Consider the following 19282-nt stretch of genomic DNA (forward strand, 5'->3'; position numbering starts at 1 on the left):
TGATGAGGACTTCTGCCAATATTGGATAGGGGTAATAAAGAGATAAAGAAGGCCGATTAGGACTGATCCTCCACAGACCAATGAGACTAGTGGGTCCACTCTGATCATCCAGACATAGTGTGGGTAAAATGATGCCTGAACACTGCAGTAAGTCAGCCAGTTCTGCTGCTTTTCTTGAATGGCACCAGAAGTGAAGAAGACACACCTTTCAGACTTTTGTAGCTTCTTCCTTTGATCAATGGACCAATGATTTCTCATATTCGGGTATCCACAAAAACCTTGTGCGTACACAAACATGTACCAATAAAGGTCTCTGAACAATATAACAGGAAAATGATGGATGGTGGTTTCCTTGTAATGATAGTCAAGGGCTTTCCTGTTGTACACTTCTTCATTTGGTCAAATGGTTTAAGCTGCACAATGTTATTTTTATTCAAAGAGGAGTTCACAAACCTTTCCTAAGCCTTATTAACTAGGGTAGAAGAATGCAGCCAGGCCGGTTTAGGGATATCTCCCCCCAAATTCATGGCCCCGGAGGTAGTGTCAGATGTCTCAGGCTAGGTCCATGACAAGTAATCCTGTCTGTTTTCCCTGATTATTCTTGCCTTATAAGTATGCTTTCCTTTCAGGGAGTAGATCTCTAATCAAATCTGAGAATCTGAGCCATGCCAGTTGGTTGCACTTGGTCAGATTGGCATTTGCATTAGCCTGATTAGGTGAAGTGTGGCATTCTTAAATACATTCTTGCCTTCTTGAAGTCATATAGGCTTCTTAAGCCACATGTGAGGATGCTGTTTTTTCAAACTTGTTTTGACTTGGGGGACGGGTCGGTGAGGGGCAGTGGGGCACAGTAGTATCAGGAGATTTGCCTTCTCTCTCAGTTAATCTGATTCTGGGTCAGTGTCTGGTTCGCTCAGTCCTTCCCTGATGGGGAGGTGAAACTGTGGTTCCCTTCACACTACTCTTCATACAGGTCCATCGCTATGGTGGCACGAGTAGGGGAGAATACATTATCAGGGGCCAAAACCAATGAGACCCATGGAGGAGCTTGGAGACTGTGGGTCTTTCACTCACGGGGGTTAAAGTATTGGTTGTGATGAGGTCGATAAATTGAGCACTTTTTGGTAATAACACAAATGATTACAGTACCTAAAAGCAGGAGGAATACATCAAATAGCAGGAAATGCGATATTGTTAGCAAATAAGAGAGTGGTTCGTCAGTATCCTGGGACATGTGCTCTTGAAGGGACGCAGCAGTGATATATTTGTTACTGCTGGCGAGTTCCAGTGGAACTCTTTCCAGACTCCTCAAGAAGAGTGTGATCCTCTGTAACCCCTCTGGTGTTCACCCTTGAAATGCGGCCCTCTGTTTACATCTTAGTACTAGATTACAGAAGCAGTGGCAGAATTATCCCTTCCGGCAATCTTGGTTCAGAACCTCGGGTAGAACTGGACTAGAACCCAGAAGCATTAGACTTCGCAGCAAGTAAGCGGAGTGCTGGGTTTTAGGCATGCACACCACCTCAGATTCTCTTGTGGAAGAGGAACTGCTGGAACTGACCAGTCCCCAGTTTAGAGGGCCTTTTATTGATAGCTGCAATATATTGTCACAAAGTATCACCAGGTCTTTAAGTCTGTGCAAATAAACGTTTAATCAGCTGAGACTTTTAATGATCCGTAGGCTGTCAAGCTAGGAAATCTCGAAGTTTCAGTGAAATAGAAAACCTACAAATGAAGGGGTTGCAAAGAAAGGGAATCACAGAGTGCAATCAGGCCAACAGTGCTGGGTAATGCCACCGGGCCGCCCAAGGCGAGGCCAGGTAAGTGATGCTACATGGCAGCAGGCTCGAGAGAGGGGCAGCAGCCCTCCTCCAAGGTCAGTGCCCCTCTCTGTCTCTCAGATAAGGGAGACAGTCAGCAGGGTCTGGCACATCAAAGTGCAGGAAGGGTGAGGTAATAGATAGCTCACCCTTCCAAGAGAATATATGGGTGCGGTGCACCTTGGAGACCCTAGATACCTAGGCAATTTAGTACAGGGGGATCCCCCCCACTGGGGGGTGGAGGGGGCCCAATTAGTCAGCCGCACAGTACAAGACTCAGGGACGCTCTGGAGCTTATATAATGAGCTGCGAGTAGCTCCTAAAACACAAACTGTTTTGTCGACCCTGCACAGGGACCCAAACAGTACCTGGAAGTTCGCTGTTGACTCAGCGTCTTCCTGCTTTTTTTTCTTACGTCAGACATTGGCCTATGGTAGGGGCCCAGGACTTCGAACTTGTAGGAAAAAATGAGGTAACCTAGAACTAAACAAGAAAAGTCCAGCCGTGAGCAGCAGCTCCTATGTGTTTGTGGTTTCCTGTTTATTGTGAGGGGTATTTTTGCTCCCTTATTTATTTTCTTGAGAGTATTTGCCTATTTTTAGAGAGTCTATAAACCCTTGCTGTTATTGGCTGCTCAGGGGCCATCTTGTAAGTCTAAGAGCGTGTGCTCTCCTGTTCCCTTGTGTATTGCTTGAACACACTGAGGAGGAAGGCATCTAAACATGACCCCAAGGCATACTCGGATTGCCAAAACATTTTACACAAATCTACATACAGGTTTGATAATTTGACTATTTCTGTTATCTTAGCTAACCTGCCATACATTGTTTGCAACTTATCACGTCCAGAGCCCAGAACGAAGCCATGCAAGTATGCACTCTGGGTGACGGTCTGCACTCCCTATTCCCCTTCCTTCACTGTCCTCCACATTCACCTCACGCACACACTCCACTTTGGGTTCTGTCACTTCTGACAGCTGGCTGGGCAATCGTAGATTTGTCTGTTTGGGGTCTGACAGTTAACTTTAGAGTAACAACAGACAACTTAGACTACATACTATAAGGGTATGCAGGAGAAGTAATTTACCCCATCATGCAACCATTCACTAGTAGCTACCCTCATGGGTTAATGCTCTCGCAGCAGGATTAGGAGTGAGGCATTTTTCTGATGATGTGCATTGCCTGATCTTTCTGCACTGACACCACATGCATTCAAACTAACACAAATTCCATCGCATCCTATTGTCACATATGGACATTACAAATCTCACATATTTGTTTATAAACTCCTCTGCAGACTAAGGTGTGGAGACCCCTCGCGAGGACAAGTACGCCACACTGCAGACACGCCTTGACAAGCTTAAGACACTACAGTGGTCACTGGTGCAGAATAATAACATGACACACAACATCTTCATCCGTTCTCTGCTCCTTCCACTTCTCCCTTCACCCTCCTCTCCTCACCTTCCTCATCTTGTGCTCGTCTCCCTCTTCACCCTCACTCTCACCTCAAATTCCTATTTTCTCTCCTCAACATCCTCTTTGTCAACATCCGTCTCCTTCCTCTCCTTTGCACTTTGAATCACAGCTCTTGCCTTCTCACTCTCCTGTCACGGAGGCCAGGTGGGACGCACAAATGACTGGACTCAGGAGATGAGGTTTAGCGTCTTATTTTTTAACAGAGCAAAAGGATCAACCACAAAGGTTAGATAAACAATTGGAAAAGTCTTTGGCACAACCAAGAAAAGTCGCCCACCCAGCGTTACCAAAGTCCCTGGTTCCAGGGTGCTGCTGCTCCTGGTTGCTTAGCTAGGTGCAGACTTTCCTGGGTTCTGTAAACTCGGCCTCTCCAGGGAGTGAGTTGGAGACAGGAGTCATGAATATGACCCCAGGTCCTCACCTCACTTTCAGAGTTGTGGCCCTGGGCCCCCCTTCTGTTAGATTACTCGCTCTTCTCCTGAGTCTTATGCCCCCTCCTGCCTTCTCAAGCTGGGTTGGGTCATCCCGCTCCTGGTTCCTTCCTGCCCATGTTGCTTTCACCACCACCTCCTCCTCCAGCTGTAACTACCTCCTTCTTGGAGTCCCACCCTCCTCCTGTTATCACAACTGCCAAACTCCCACCACCTGCTGATATAACCAGCTCCTCCAACTCTTTACCACCTCCACCTGGTTGTTACCACCCCTCCCCAGACTCTTTCCTACCTCCGCCTACTGTAACCACATCCTCTAGCGCCGCACCACTTTTTCCTTGTTACCCCATTCTACAGGCCCTCCTTCTGGCTCGTTCTCCCCTCCGCCCGCCAAAACACCCTTCACTAATCCACAGTACTTGCACTGCACAGCAAACGCCTCCGACTGCCATAACCTTCTTCAACAACCCACATCCTCAGACTGAGCTCCTTATAGGGAGCACCGCACTAGCTGCCTGTGGAGGGACAAGCCTGTGTGTGGTTGTTGTGCCAACGAATACAGCTAGGAGCTGTTTTAACACTCATTTTATGCTCCTCATATGGTCTGTGATTGTTTGGCAAGTCTGAAGGTTGGTGGACTTTGCGGGTGGGTTCCCAGATCTCCTGGGAGGCATGTCCACAAAACCCAGGGGACTTCACAGAGTTTGTCTGTCGCTTCCTAGGTTTTAAGGAAAAGGGGCAGATCTTTTTGGTCCCTCACTAGGATAGGGTGTTTGGCAGTGGTAATGTGACTGCCCTCTGCCAATGAATGGGAATCATGGGAGAGCGATTCATGGATCCTCCTCATTCTGTTCCTATACCCATCATTCAATGGGTTGGGGAGGTACCTGGGCCCTTGGGGCACTTCCTAGCAATGCAAGAGGTTATGATTCATTAGTTTTCTTTATAGTCTATATGCAGGGATGACACATCAGATTGATCTATTTGGACGTCTCAAAGAGGTGATATGAGCTTGGACAAGGAGTAGTGTTGCTCTCCCAATTTGATTACTAGAAAAATGGTTTATACATCATGATGGTCTCTGTGTTTGCAAAAAAGAAGTTTAATGGCCTTGGCTCCAAAGGGAGGGTCAGAGAGGGAAGGGGGCATACGAAATTGGATTTTGGTTCTTTATAGACAGGATAAGGATGCCTGCATATGCTATTTATTGGGTATTTATAATGCGCATATAGAACAAAAGGTGTTTCAAGGTGCAACAAGACAAAAGAAGGGGGGGGGCAGGGAAGAAGAAAAAAAAAACGGTCCTACTAGGCCTTGTGACATTTGGATCGTGCAAGTGCAATAGCAAGAAGTGTGGTGGGGGAGGATTGTGGTGGGTGCCAGTCAGGGTGGAAAAGGGCCCATGGGTTAGGCGAGTGCCAAGGGGGGGCCAGGTGGACAAGTGCCAGGGGAATGCAGAGAGTGCAAGGGAAGAAGGTCCACGTGCTTAGTGCAAGTTGGATGGCTTCAATGGGGTGCAAGCCCAGCCAGGCTAGTGTAGGGGGAGGGAGCCGGGAAGAGCAAGTGCAGGTTGGGAGGGTCGGAGGAGTCAGGGGAGACCAAGTGCAAGGGCAGACTGATCGAGGAGGACCTGGTGCCCTGTAAGAATCAGAAGGAACCAAGCAGCCAGTCAAAAAGAGGGAGAGGGGGACATTAGGATGGAAGAGGGAGGAGAAAAGGAAAGTCCTGAGAAGCTTCTGGAACTTAAGCAGATCCAGCTCAAGTCTTAAGAGGGGCAGGGAGGTCATTCAAGAGGGAGGCACCTGAGGAAGAAAGATCTACCCCCTTGGAAAAAGTCTGAAGGGCTCTAGCAGGGGGGTATTTAGGGAGAGAGAGTTGGATGTAGCGGGTACCAGGCCCCAGAAAGCCTTGTGGATGATGCAGAGGGTCGTGAACTTGATCCTTGCAGCAACAGGGAGCCAGTGAGGAGATTTTAGGGCTGGAGAGATGCGTTGCCTGGGATTGAGGGCAAGGATAATTCTCACAGTCCTATTCTGGATTAGTTGAAGAGGGCCAAGGGAGGATTTAGGCAGATTGAGAAAAAGGCTGTTGCAGTAGTCCAGCTTAGTGCGGACCAGAGCTCTGGAGCTGTTGAGTTTCTGGGGGAAGGTGAGGAAAGGAAAAATGTTTCTGAGGAGGTGCAGCTGGAAGTGGGCCTTTTTGGCAAGGTCTGCGATGTGAGGAGAGAAGGAGAGAAAGGAGTCAAAGATGTCACCAAGGTTTTTTGCCTCACAAGAGGCTGAGGGGAGGGTGCCCATGGAGGGCAGCCAGAGGGTAGGAGAGAAGGAGGGGGCTGGGGTCCCAATGAGAACGATCTCAGTCTTTCTGGCATAAAGGCAGAGAACGTTAGCAGCAACCCATGTTTGAATAGCAGTCAGACAGTCGGGAAAGAGAGAGGAAGAAAAGGAGGCAGTGGAGGGAAGATTGAAGGAGAGCTGTGTGTCGTCCGCATAACACTGGAAGTGAGGAGAGAAGGCGGAGATCAAATGGGCTAGAAGGGCAAGGTAGATGTTGAAGAACCACGGCAAGAGAATAGCGATTGCAGAAATAAGCCAAGGCTGGAGCAAGGGAGGCAATGTTGTCCTTGATAGTTCTGGAGGAGCAGGGGACCACCTGTTTGGAAGAGACTTTCATATAAAAGACTTGTCTAGAGACCTCGTCCGGTGATGATGGAGGGAAAGAGGAGAGTAGGAGGGGAGGGGAAAGGAGAGGGGGGCCAAAAGAGGCCTGACAGCAGGTGAGTGAGAAGGGAGGGGTGTAGAGGAGAGTGAGGACAGGATGTCCTGAGTTTTACTTATGGAGTGGGAGGCCAGTGCAGTGCAGAGGGTCAGGGATGGCAGAGAAGGGGAGACTGCAGTAGGATTGGTGAAAGCCGATTTTGAACTGTTCAGCCGTGTTGTTAGTGGCCCCAGAGATGCAGGCTTGGATATAGGCCTTCTTCGAGCAGATGGAGAGTCTGTATTGCCTTTGGAGCAGGCGGCAGGCCAGTTTGTCAGAGGATGTACATGTAGCTTGCCACTTCCACTCAGCAGCTCTGCACGTGCGTTTCAGAGAGGCTAGGTCAGAATCATACCAGGTGTTGCGCTTGGAGGCAGGCTTCATGCAGATCCTCATGACAGGGGCAAGGATGTACAGAGTGTTGGAAATTGAGAGCGGTGTGTCAGTGTGAGAGTCAGTGGGCGGAGTGGGAGGGGGAATGAAAGTGGCAGCAAAAGCAGCAACTGACACTCATAATCATTCAAATGATGGAGAAGGAGACTGGCAGTGCGGGCGCAGGCTTAGCCGGGGGACCCAAGAGATCAAGGTGAGAGGAAAAGAGAGCATGATCATACCAGTAGAGAGGAGTAGTGAGAGAGTTGGAGAGGGGGCTGTCTGCTGAGATGAGAGCATCCAGGGTGTGTACGAGAGAGTGTGATGGACCGGAGTGAAGAATGGTGAGGGAAAGAGAGTCAGAGACTGTGGAAGAGTCCAGAGGGTGCATCAGGAGAGTCAAGGTGAATGTTGAAGTCTCTGAGGAAGAGAATCTTGGAAGTAGAGGCCAGGAGAGAAGATGTGAGATCAGACCACTCCGAGAGGAAGAGGGGGACCAGACATGGGGTCCTGTAGATGGTGGCAAAAGTCAGCGAGAGGACAGGAGAGACACCAAGCCTGCAGACGAGGCATTCCAAGGAAGAGTAGGACTGAGTGGGTATGATAGTAGCAGGGACCCATTCAGGGAAGATCAGGGCCACTCTGTCCGTAGACCGGTTAGGCCTGGGCTTAGAGAGGAGGTTGTACCCTTCCTGAAACACTTGTGTACGAGCACAATATAAAAAAGAAAATTCATTTTCCGGGAGGAGTGTGTCAAGAGTAGTGCCAGAGCTGTTACTGTTGTTGAAACTTAGGTCGTCATTTTTTACTTCATGAATGTTCTGATGCTATTTTAGTGGTAAAAAATTCTCTGATCTGAAAACAATAAAGATGCAATAAAAAAAAAGAACTCGGATGTTCATTAGAGGAAAGAAAACGGGACAACAGGTGTCCTTGCGAAGGTGGCTTGTGTTACAATGTAAAAACGAAGGTAAAAATAATGGAAGACAGTCCTGCAGCCATAGGGACCTGTGCGCCCCAAACGAAATGAGTGAAGCAGATAGTCAGGGAGGCTCCATCCAAGACAATGGGGGAAAGATGGAAAAATAAATGTTTTCCTACCACACAGTCTCCAGTTATAGATCTAGCTAAATCGGGTACAGAGATGAATGTAAAAGAGGCAGCTGGGAAATTATAAATGTATGTAAACAGAATGCATCACTGGCATGCTTTCGTTGGAGATGAGAGATTACGCTTCCTAAGGAGATCCCAGCACTTTTATTCACAACCAAAAGAAAGGGGATCCCTTAGTGAGAAATGCCCACTTGCAGTCTCATGTGCAAGACAATGTAAAAAAAACAGAAAACCTGAAGAATAACCCAGGTGTGGGTATCTGTGCATAATTCATCCACAAAAGAGAACAGAGATGGAAACATCGCCTAAAAACTATGAGCAGGTATTCCACAAAGGAATACACTGGCTAAGACTCACAGCAAATGCATTAAGAAATCTCTAAGGGCGAGGTACTGTGACTTACAAAGTGAGCTAGTGTACCATATACATGAAATGCGCAAGAGATGGACAAGCAATGTCATGCCCCACAGCGTATGGTTGGCCCCCGCGATACTAGAGGGAGACATGGTTGGGGTCCGTGCCAAAGAGAGTGGTCCATGGCCACACAAAGCCATGACTGATACTTGAGCACGATTTTCTCCATTGAAAGGTCAAAGACACTTGGTAAACGTTACCACCAGGGCAGGAAGAAAGGGAGCTGAATGCAAGGAAACACATGGTAAAATTTCTAGAGATATTTATTTATTGTGCATTTGTAAGATACATGCTAAACATGAGGCAAGGGACACCACTTACCTACAACATAGCCCAAATGGGAAAGGTATGTATTAACATTCACCAAGCACCCAAACGAGAAAAGGTGGAGTTTTATAGCATGAAGTGATCTATAAACCTCAAATTAAAAAGGAAAAATACTTTTAGTTTTCAGGTGTAGTGAAGGATTGAGAGACTACATTTCCCAAAGCAGCCTGGTGCTGATAGGAAGTTACACACGGTATAAGGCTCAACTTTCAGGAAGTTCCTTTTAGAAGCAGTGAGGAGTTATGGAGATAATCTGAGTCCAGGTTCACTACCTGCATAAGAACTCCTATTACCTCCGCCTACTCGGATCCATTCGACCATTCATGAGCGAGAGGAATAGTGCCACCATTGCTAGGGCAACCATACTGTCCCGCCCCGACTGTGGGAATTCACTTATGCTCGGGGCTATTAAGAACTGCCTGGAGGAATGCCAGGTCATGGAAAATAATGCAGTGAGAGTAATCGTTGGAAAGAGGAAAAGTGAACACATCACCACGGACAGGAAGGCTCTGCCTTGGCCGAGAATCGAAGATAGAATCCAATTTAAATCCCTGATGTTGATGCAGAGGTGCCTACATGGTGCCGCCCCAGATTATCTAAAGAAGAAGATCTCGCAATACATCCCCAATCGTTCTCTGAGGTCAGAGACCCAAAGCAGGATTACAGTGCCCCCTCACAGACGAGTAACTGGTATGGGCAGGGCGTTTCCCGTACTGGCCGCAAAGGAGTGGAACAAGCTACCCCTTGCCCTCCGACTCAAACCAAGCCACCTGGCTTTTAAAAAAAGACTAAAAACATACATCTTTAAATAGGGCTTTCTAGCTAGGATGATTAGTCAGTTCAGGTCAGGTTTTTCAAAGTCTTTTGTTGTTTCCATGTTTTATGTTATGTGCCTCCATGCCTGCGGGCTTTCGGCGCTTTATGAACACAAATAAAATAAATAAAAAATAATACATGAATAAAAAATACATTTCCCACATACACACGCAAACTCTGTGGCACAAGGTTGAAATCATTAATATGACTGCAGACAAAGTTTTGAAAAGACAGTGACATGATTTATTTATTTGTGACTTATATCACACTTAATAATGCACTACTTTAGCATCTAAGTCCCGGACCGGGAATCAAACCCATGTTATGCTGCATTGTCATGGGTTGCCCCTGGCCTATCCTGCCAGGCTATTGGTCCAATGGGAGAGAGAAGTATGCAGAAAGAGAATCCTCAAGACGAGGGACGGTAGCAAACCACAGGAGCACTAAGGACAATGTGGTAGGAAGAGAAATACTAAGATGTAGAAGAAAAGGGTAATAAGAATTGTACTGCTGTTCAAAATAAGCTATCCGCCACTTTTTGGGTCAAGATATGTTTTATGTCGTTTGGTAGAGAACAGACTCTGCCAAGAACATAGACTATGTGCGGTAGGTGTGGAGACAGAAACCACAATGTTCAGTGGTGAGTTTTAATTGAATGTGGAATTTAGTCTTTAAGAAATCTGCAAATGGTGAAATGTGAATATTACATGTTGATATTAACCATGAATACAAGGGATAGTGTGTCACAGTAGTTACCTCCTGATATTTCAGCTTATATGGTTTATATTGATTATAAACGTGTCAAGTTAACAAAGTCACCTTTCTACGTGCTTGTGTGTGAAAGCTGAAGAGTAACACGGCATGCCAAAAGAAACAGCTTCAGGATGGAGAAGGTCTAGGCATCGAAGAGGATGGGCATAGGGAATGAGTAGATGGGTGACACTACAGCCTCTGACCTAAGGTAACGAACATCTTTAAAAATAAACAGACACACTCAAGGAATAGATGTCCCTAGCTTGGACTGGGAAGAGATCTGAAGAATCAACCAACGGTACGACATGGACAGTTAAGGATTTAAAATAGGAAGTCTCTAGCAGCTCGGAGGTATAGGATCTATACCAGTACCTAAATTAAGGCAAATAGTCCATGTCAAGAAATTGGTGGAGGCAACATAAAAACTCAAAGCTTGATGAAGTGACTTAGTCAATAGAAAGAAATTAACAAGTTGCACTACATGAGAGCAAATAAGTAGAATGAGTAACCCATAAGCATTGTGTTACAAGTCTCAAGAGGCAGAGCTAGCTTTCCTGGTGTCGCGATGCAAATGTTATCGCAGATGGTGCCTTCAAAATGAACAATGGATATATCAAATATATAAATTACCTTGTGGAGTCTTAAAATGATTGTTGTGTCACTCCTTTAGTGTAAAGAACAATCCCTCTAATCTCCTGGACATGACTGAATCTCATCAAGTTTCTGGAAATACCCTCCTCTGATCCCCAAAATGCCAATGGATATCACTATATTAAATAAAGTGCATGGACATCACTGAGACAAACACGGTCTAGGTATATGGCTGAATCTCACAGTCTCCCCAGATATCAGTGGATACATTTCCCCTCAATACATCTTACTCCTTTTAAGTCCATTGATATGTCTGAAACCCTCATTGTCTCTCAGACAGCACCACAACGTTGCTGGATATGGCTAAACACTACAATGATCATAGGTACATCTGGGTCTTGCAATGGCCCTTCATATGGTCCATTTAAAAACGCCCATGATTGAACACCACCATGCCCACAGATGTGTTAGAATGTCACCATGTCTTTTGGCATGCCTGAATCTCGCAATGTCCCTGGAGATGGCAAAACCCACCATGCCCCTGGATATGGTTGCCCCCCCAAGCTCCCACCGACAATAGCTAAACCCCAATAGCTTGATGGATTTGTCTGAATCTCATATTTAACTGGATACAGCTGAACTCCCAAAAGGTCACTGTGTATTGCTGAAACCTACAATGTCCCTGATATGACTAAACCTAAAAACGCCCATCAATACCACAAACCAAGCAATGTTCCTGGATATGGATAACAAAATCTATGAATGCATCTGAGCCCCGCATTTTCCCACATATGCTGAATTCTACACTGTCCATAGGTACGACTGAAATCAGCCATACAGATAAGATGCATACCAGACAATTTTACTCCTTAAAATCATCAGGGAAAAACTCCCAGCGAAAAAGGAAACACCAGACACCTAAGGGCTTCCCCCTTGCTTGCCCCTACTCAGATCCACAGATATGTTCCGATGGGTGGTACCAGCAGAGGAGTGCCACAGGAAGCAGCTCTACTCTGGTATTTTGCCTGGGAGGAAGAGGAACTTTCAGATCAAAAGGTATATTTTAATTTGCATCAACTACTAGATTCCAACACGTATCTATTACAGAAATTAAAAAGATATTTTAGCTGCCTTAACAATGCTCCCATTTGGCATGATGCTATTTAACCTCCAAAAAATAGTTTTACTCCCAAACGTATTATGGAGTAAACAACTCCTACTTAAAAAACGTATCCATAGCCCAGGCTGAAATCCAATACCTTTTCTATTTACAAAAATGCTAAAGTGTTTTTTAAGGAGGCAGAGCACTACATTAAAACTCAAAATAACCACGTATATACTGTGTAACCCTGCACTGTCTCTAGACACTGAGAACGCCACAATGTCCATGAAAACTAGGAACTACACAATGCTGCTGGATCTTACTGCAGCCCTCAAAAGCCTACTTGAATATGGACGATTCCCCAAAATGTACCTGGCTACAGTTGTACTCAATGTCTTTGGTGAATTTAGTTATAACCAAAGTCCCCGAATAGGACTTACCCACACTATGCAACGGTATATTTAGTTACATACATCAATAGTTATATAAGTCGATAAATACCATACTAACCATAATAATACCCATACATTGATGAACCCCACTCTGCATCTGGATGCCCCTACATCTGCTCGCCATAATGTGCCTAGGCTTCACTGAACCTACAACATGCGTGGATACAGCTGAATTCCTACAATGCCCACTCAATGTACATATAACTGAATGTCAAAATTAATTGGATCTGTCCAAAAGCCACAACACAATGTTCAGGAATATGGCGGAGCATCACAACGTTGGCAAATATGTCTGACCCTGCAGTGTTCCTGGATGCATACGGAACCCACATTGTCCCAGGCATGACTGAATTACACAGTGACTCTGGAGACATCTGAATCATACAAAGTCAGATATCCTTGCATGCAGCTTAACATCCTAAGTGTGCCAAATAAAACCCCTCTCTTATTCTCAGGACACCGCCATTTCTGGAGCTGAATAAGTATTTGGAGCTTCAAGTTTAATGCCCATCTCGAGGTTCCTTCAAAGTGGACAGGTTTCGGCTTTTGGGTATTAAAGAGGCCAGTCTCATGCTCAAAAGGGACATCTTAAGGTTAATTACAGAAGCAGCTACTTCTAACAAATTGGTGATTCCAAGACTACCATGTAAATATGAAGACAACTTGGATATGAAGCATGAAGAATGGATTTGTAGAAGCGTCTTAGTCTGTGGGGGACAAGTGAAGGCCAGTTCCCCCTGAAGCACAACATGGTCTAGACATTGCAAGATGTTAGTGAAAACCACCAGCCACTTCCACTTATGAATCTTGCACATTCCCAAGGCGTACACTAATGGAAACCGGAGGCTGACTTGGATCCGGTGCAGCTTGGCCTCCTGCACTCTGGTACACAATTGGCTGACTAACGTTGAGAGCTGATTGGAGCCATGCGCTACTGGACCACAGTGGCTAGCTTAAGTCATTAGGTGGTTGACGATACGCAGTAGAAGACACACGGCAGAATTTCATCACTCAAGTTGTTAATTATAAATTACACCTCTTCCATCTGTGGTAAGACACCAATGAGCTTGTCAAAAACACACACATTCAATTTAAATGGATACTTATTCCATCAGACCACACCAGAGTGGCATGGCAGATCTGATCCTCAAACAGCAAAGCCATCATTCCAGTACTTTCTCAGTCTCATGCAATGCTGCTCACCTGCCACAGATCCTCGATTCCAGACTGGTGCTGTTGGTCCTGCGCATCTCTGGCAAGCAGTCCACTGCCCAATCAGGAACTGCAGAGTGACGCGCCAGGCAGTTCCTGTCTGCCACCTCAGTGCTGCTCACCTCCAATCCCTTGATGAAGACACCAGTGTTTCCTCGCCGTGCAGGCTCGCTCAGGGTGCGCTGGCACCCATAGCGAGCACTTTCGCAGCCTGGGATATCAAAGCTCTGTGCCTTGCGTAGTGCCCTCTTTTGAAAGGGTCTTTGGGCATCGGGCGTAGATGAAGCAGAGACTGAGGGGTGAAGCAGATCCACCCGGCTGACCTCTAGGGTTGGTTCCTCATCTGAAACACTACTAAGTGACAACCTCCGCAGAGCAGAAGCCAGCAAGCTCCCCGATACCCCGCTCGAGAAAGGGCTGGAGGTAGGAGCAGTCCTGGGGTCTTGTCCGGCCCGTGAGAGCTCACCCTGTCGGTTCGGGGACTGGGCCAGGCACTTCTCTCTCCGCCAGGCAGGAGAGTGAATCGCCTTACTGTGGAAATAAGGCACGCTGTTATTTCGTTCGTAATGTTGCCTGGGCTCCATGCCATCTGAATAACGACGTTGGGCAAGCACCGGCCCACGGAGAGCTGTGGTAGTCTTCTCCCCATCGCAAGCCGGAGGCTCACAAAGACCTGCACTCCTGGCCCGCAGAGCAGCCTCCATCTTCTTCTCAAACACTCGTTTGGTCTCCTGGCACTTGGACCAGGCGAACTTCCAGTGCTTGGCGCCACCGTCGCTGCCCAGTGCACAGGCAAGCTCCTTCATCTCTAGAAAACGGGCTTCACCAATTTCAGGGTGCTGTTCGCGGTAGGCCTCCAGGCACTGGACGACAGCCCCCGCACTCTCGAGGGAGTGGCAGTCCTCCATGCTGACACAGGCGAGGTGGCGCATCCCCTCCAGGGCCCACTTGTAAGCCTAAGAAAGAAAAACAGGCACATAAGAATTAACCAGCACAAGACAAGGCAGACATGATAACAATGGCAGCATGCTGGCACAAAAGCACACTGTCTTTCAGCGCAGGATGTGTAGCGCGCTCAATGACTCTTCACAACTTCTGAACACAAACCAGTCTTTATCATGAGGACCTCAGCTGCAGCCCCAGTGCAGCCACTGCCTGCCTGGAAGAAAGGCTGCGAGTCTGATTTGGCTCGGTGATCAGGGGCTGCTGTAGGAAAGTGGGTGAAGCAGGCAGGTGTAGTGCACCCCACCATGATCCGGTGCCGAACCTTATCTGGCCTGTCACACACTATCAGGGAGATCTCAAGCTGAACCGTGTGAGGGGGCCAGTGGCTCATTCCTTCATGATGAGTTCCTTACATGTTACTACTGGCAGCCGTGCAACTTCTCATGGAAAAAAGGATACAGGAAAGCAGACATAAAAAATACCCAAGTCTTGATGAACTACTCACCGCACATTGGAACAACCTGACACACTGATTTATAGAAGAATACAGAAAAAAGAGGCAGCATTTCAGCTTTTCTCTGCTCGATATAAACGTTAGGAGCAGACTGGGCCATGTTCCTCCTCGGGTCACGTGGCAGAGACGCTGCTCCCATCTCTGGGGCCCTGGGCCTGAGCTTCTCGGGCCTGTTGTTGATTGCGGAATCTGGGCATTCCACCCCCATCTGCCCCGAACCACGGGAAGGAATTAAAAATCATAAGTGCTATCTTAGTAAAGTCCCAGTTCACGGGGCTTCCGTAATCCCCTCGCCCCCTTACTAGCTTTTTGTCAAGTCTACTCGTCTTTGTCATCTTTCAAACAGCCGATTTCTGACCATTTAATTGCTCGTTTTGTTGCTTTATGTAGTGCCACATGCTGCCTACCAGCTGCTTCCCAGTGCTGCAGCCACTGGTGTATGTTGTCATATCCAGTGCTGGAAATGGAAAAAATGTACGGGGGGAACTGTCACCTCTTTGGAGGGGCGGGGCTGTGGGAAGGAGGGTGCGGGGCCAAGAGGCATGGGCCGGCCAGGTTGAGCAACGCACACTAGCCTGAGGACGAGTTGGGTGGTACCGCTTAAATGCGGCGGTAACGGTTACTGCCACATTTAAGGATCTGCCCAATCTCGAGTCTGGCGTGTTTACCCCCAGCTGAGAGCTGGGGATAAACACGCCAGAAAAATGACCAATTTCGGCGCAATAACGTGCAGTAATTGAGCCAAAAATTGGAATGGGGAGTAACAGTTAGCGCCCAATCCGTGATCCGGCGTATTTGGGCGCTAATGCAAATAAATTTGGGCGGTATCCCAGGTGGGATACCACCCAACTCGTGATGAGGCCCACTCTTCATGAAACCCAATCCTGACGATTTGCATAAAAGCAAAGAGCATTATGGGAACATCATACTATCCACAATTTTAAATATGATTCAGTAAGAAACCACTTTAAGCGAATAAGGGACTGTTTTGAATGGTCACAATGTTCACCCTCATAAAGCGATGTCTGTAAATATCAGGACATGTATATCAGTTTGGACAAGACGTTTTTGCTGGAACGCCGCTCTGTCTTGTTCCGGCCCACCCCCTGTGCAGGGCATATCAAAGAAGTCAAGCCAGCCACAGAAAACAGATTAAGCGTCTTTGAACCACAAACAAGGTCTTTGCTGGACTCTAAGCCACTGGGACAACCCACTGCCTCCTAACACGTGGTTCGATAGGTGGGACAGCTGGGTAGACTGGGTTTCAATTTGTACGTTTTCATATTCCACATGAGTGCAGCGTTGTGTCTGCTCTCCAAGAAGCTCAATCATCCTGCAAGTTTCCTTTCGGGATTGCTAAATGAATGTGCGTGTGCACAATTTCCTGAATCTTGCGCTAAACTGCTGGGTGGATGGGCGTCTGTTTAGACAATGTTTGCTTTTATATACCTGTTCATCAAGTGTCATTTCCTGATGGAAAAAGTATTTACATCTCCTCGACCCGTTTTGCCTATCTAGCAATGAATTTCCTTGGAGTCAATAATGCCAGTGGTGTACTTTTCCTCCAGACCTCCTTACTGTTGATAAGCACCTCAAAGTGCTTATCAACAGTATCTCTGACCCACCCTCCAGTTAGAGTAACTGTTAGATGGCTGTGCTCCAAATGTCACAGTGTAATGTTAGCATGCCGAATTGATGCAATAGCCTGATGGAACGTTCCTAGACGAATGCTATGATCTTTGTCCATCCTCTGTGTGCTGACTATGTCATCTCCCCAGGAACACAACTGCAGCCGATTTACAAAAAGGCATATACAAGTCTATGCAACTATGTGCGGGGCAGGCAGGTTTCATTCTTCACAGACACGTAAACAATAATCCCAAGAGCGACTACAAGGGAAAAAGGCACAGATAATAACACATAGTTGAGTTGAACTGGCAATTTAATCGGAAGGGCTCCACCACGCTCCCTGCACCCTCATTCCAGGAACATACAACTGCCTGCAAGGGGCCCTCTTTGTGCTGACTGGGTTTTCAGTGACTTTGTAATGCTGAGCTTCTGCGTGGCTAATGTTATTTTACGTTCTTATGTATAATCCAATAAAAAAGATTATGCAAATACTAGTTTAAGGCACATGGAAAGGGAGTACCTATCATTGCAGCTAGGCCACCAAGTAACACTCAGTCTGCCTGTGTAGGGCCTACATCCATTAGCAGAAGGAATGTTGTGAGCACAGCTAAGCTATTTGGTATCCAGTGAAAATGTAGACAACAAAAATGAAGTCAGTGAAAAGGTTGCAGTGAAAATACCTCTGCAGTGAAAACGATGGCGAGCAAAAAATAGTGAATAAATGAAGCTGCCAAGAAGCCAAACATCTAGTGCTGGCAGTGTAAATGTTTGGGTTAAAGAGGGTTTAGGGGGCCTGTGATTGACTGGTTTAGGGTTAGGATAGGGATTGGGTAATCCACAGGGGTTAGAGAAAAGAAGTTGGGGTTTGGCTAGTCATTAAGATAGATTAAGTATCAGGATTAGTGTTAGGGTAGGGGTTATATTAAGGCTAGGGCTACTAGAGTAATGTAAGTGTTAAAGAAGGGATAGGGAGGTTGAAGATGGTGGGTGATGTTGGCGTAGGATAACGGTTATGATAAATTTAGTGGTTAGGGTAAAGTAAGCATTAGGGTAAGTGGTAGAGTTGTAGTTAGGGTACGGTTAAGGTTAGTATTAGAGTAAGGGTTTCAATTAGGTCAAGGGCTATGTACTTTGTGGCGAGCTGGTGATGGGATTGGAGATAGGTTCACTGTTCATTTTCTATTTATTTTGGATTGAGTAACATGCAAATAAAATGCTTGAGCACAATGAAAGGTTAGTGTTCTGTAAGAATTCAGTACAATACAGTCCAATACAATTCAGAAAAGGGTTGTAAGTTTGAGGAAAATTTAAGAATAGAGCCGGGGTGATTGTAGAGGATTTGTTAGAGGTTTGGGTCATATCTAGGGTTATGGCCTCGTAAGTTTGTGTATTTAAAAATAGCTTTTCTGACGACCTTATTGCTGGTGACATTCACACTTTGCATTGATTGTACTGAATGACTACATTTTTCAAAACGACTTTCTGCTGACTACATTTTCACATGACTACATTTTTCGTGGGGTCAGACACTCCCATCCCCTGCTCACCATAAACACTGAGCCTAGTCAGTCAAAAACTTTGGATGTTCATGAATGTTTACAGACATTAATGATGGTACATATATGCATACAGACACAAAGTATACAACTGTATTTCTTTTTTAATATCATAAGTAAAAAAAAATAAAGACCTCTATGCATTTCAGGATTAACCCTTCATCAGGAGCAGCAATTCTTTTACGCAATTTGAAAATATTCATACTTCATGAATCGTGTAAAGTGAAAAAGTAAATAGGTAAGTTATGTATAAGCAGTGAATACTGCAATGTATGAGCACCGTTTGATCGATGCAGCTCATCAACGTGATGATAGAATTCACCTTATTGGCTTCACAGTGGGAATAAACCAGAGGTAGTCTTCTTGGTGTGCTTCCCAAAACCTTTCTTAATTGTAGACAGTGAATCACTCCACCTAGTATGAGAATTGACAATCTTCGTCATCTCTCTTTTAAATTGTTCACAATTGCTTATTCATAATTTACCTATTTACTATTTCAATTCCTTCCCATATGTTACACGATTCATGAAGTATGCAGATTTTCAAATTGTTTTAAAGAATTGCTGCTCCTGGTGAAGGCTTAATCACGAAATGCGTAGAGCTCTTTATTTTGTTTGACTAATTATTTAAAAAAGAAATACAATCGTAGACTTTGTGTCTGTATGTACCATGATTACTTTCTGTAAACATTCATGAACATCTGAAGTTTTTGACTGACTTGGCACAGTATTTATGGGGTACTGGGGGCGGAAGTGTCCGACACCTGAGGATTTACATTGGCAGTTTTATGTGCCAGAGCTGCATTTTTCTCCCTTGCACCCGAAGATAATTTACTACACTTGTACAATTAATCTGAAATGAGTTACCATTTGCCATTTACACTGGCGTGCGCACCATTGGATTATATTTTATTGGATTATATTTTTACATTTTCGTGGGGACATTTTCACATAGAACCAGCCATTTATATATATAACTAAAAAGCATGGTACTTTTTCAG

At 45.9% G+C, this 19282-nt stretch overlaps 1 protein-coding gene across 3 annotated transcripts in view; it reads right to left on the reverse strand.

Moving 5' to 3' along the window:
• The window catches only part of LOC138447912 (pleckstrin homology domain-containing family G member 4B-like), a 1180303-nt gene that overhangs the window by 181332 nt on the left and 979689 nt on the right, over window positions 1-19282 (reverse strand). For all 3 annotated transcript variants that reach the window (XM_069604450.1, XM_069604440.1, XM_069604433.1), the window contains exon 14: window positions 13630-14594. In XM_069604450.1, the coding sequence (XP_069460551.1) occupies window positions 13630-14594 (965 nt within the window). The remainder of the gene's footprint in view (window positions 1-13629; window positions 14595-19282) is intronic.

The sequence above is a fragment of the Ambystoma mexicanum genome, chromosome 1p (genome assembly GCF_040938575.1).
Source record: "Ambystoma mexicanum isolate Mex_15411 chromosome 1p, UKY_AmexF1_1, whole genome shotgun sequence".
Taxonomy (NCBI): Eukaryota; Metazoa; Chordata; class Amphibia; order Caudata; family Ambystomatidae; genus Ambystoma; species Ambystoma mexicanum.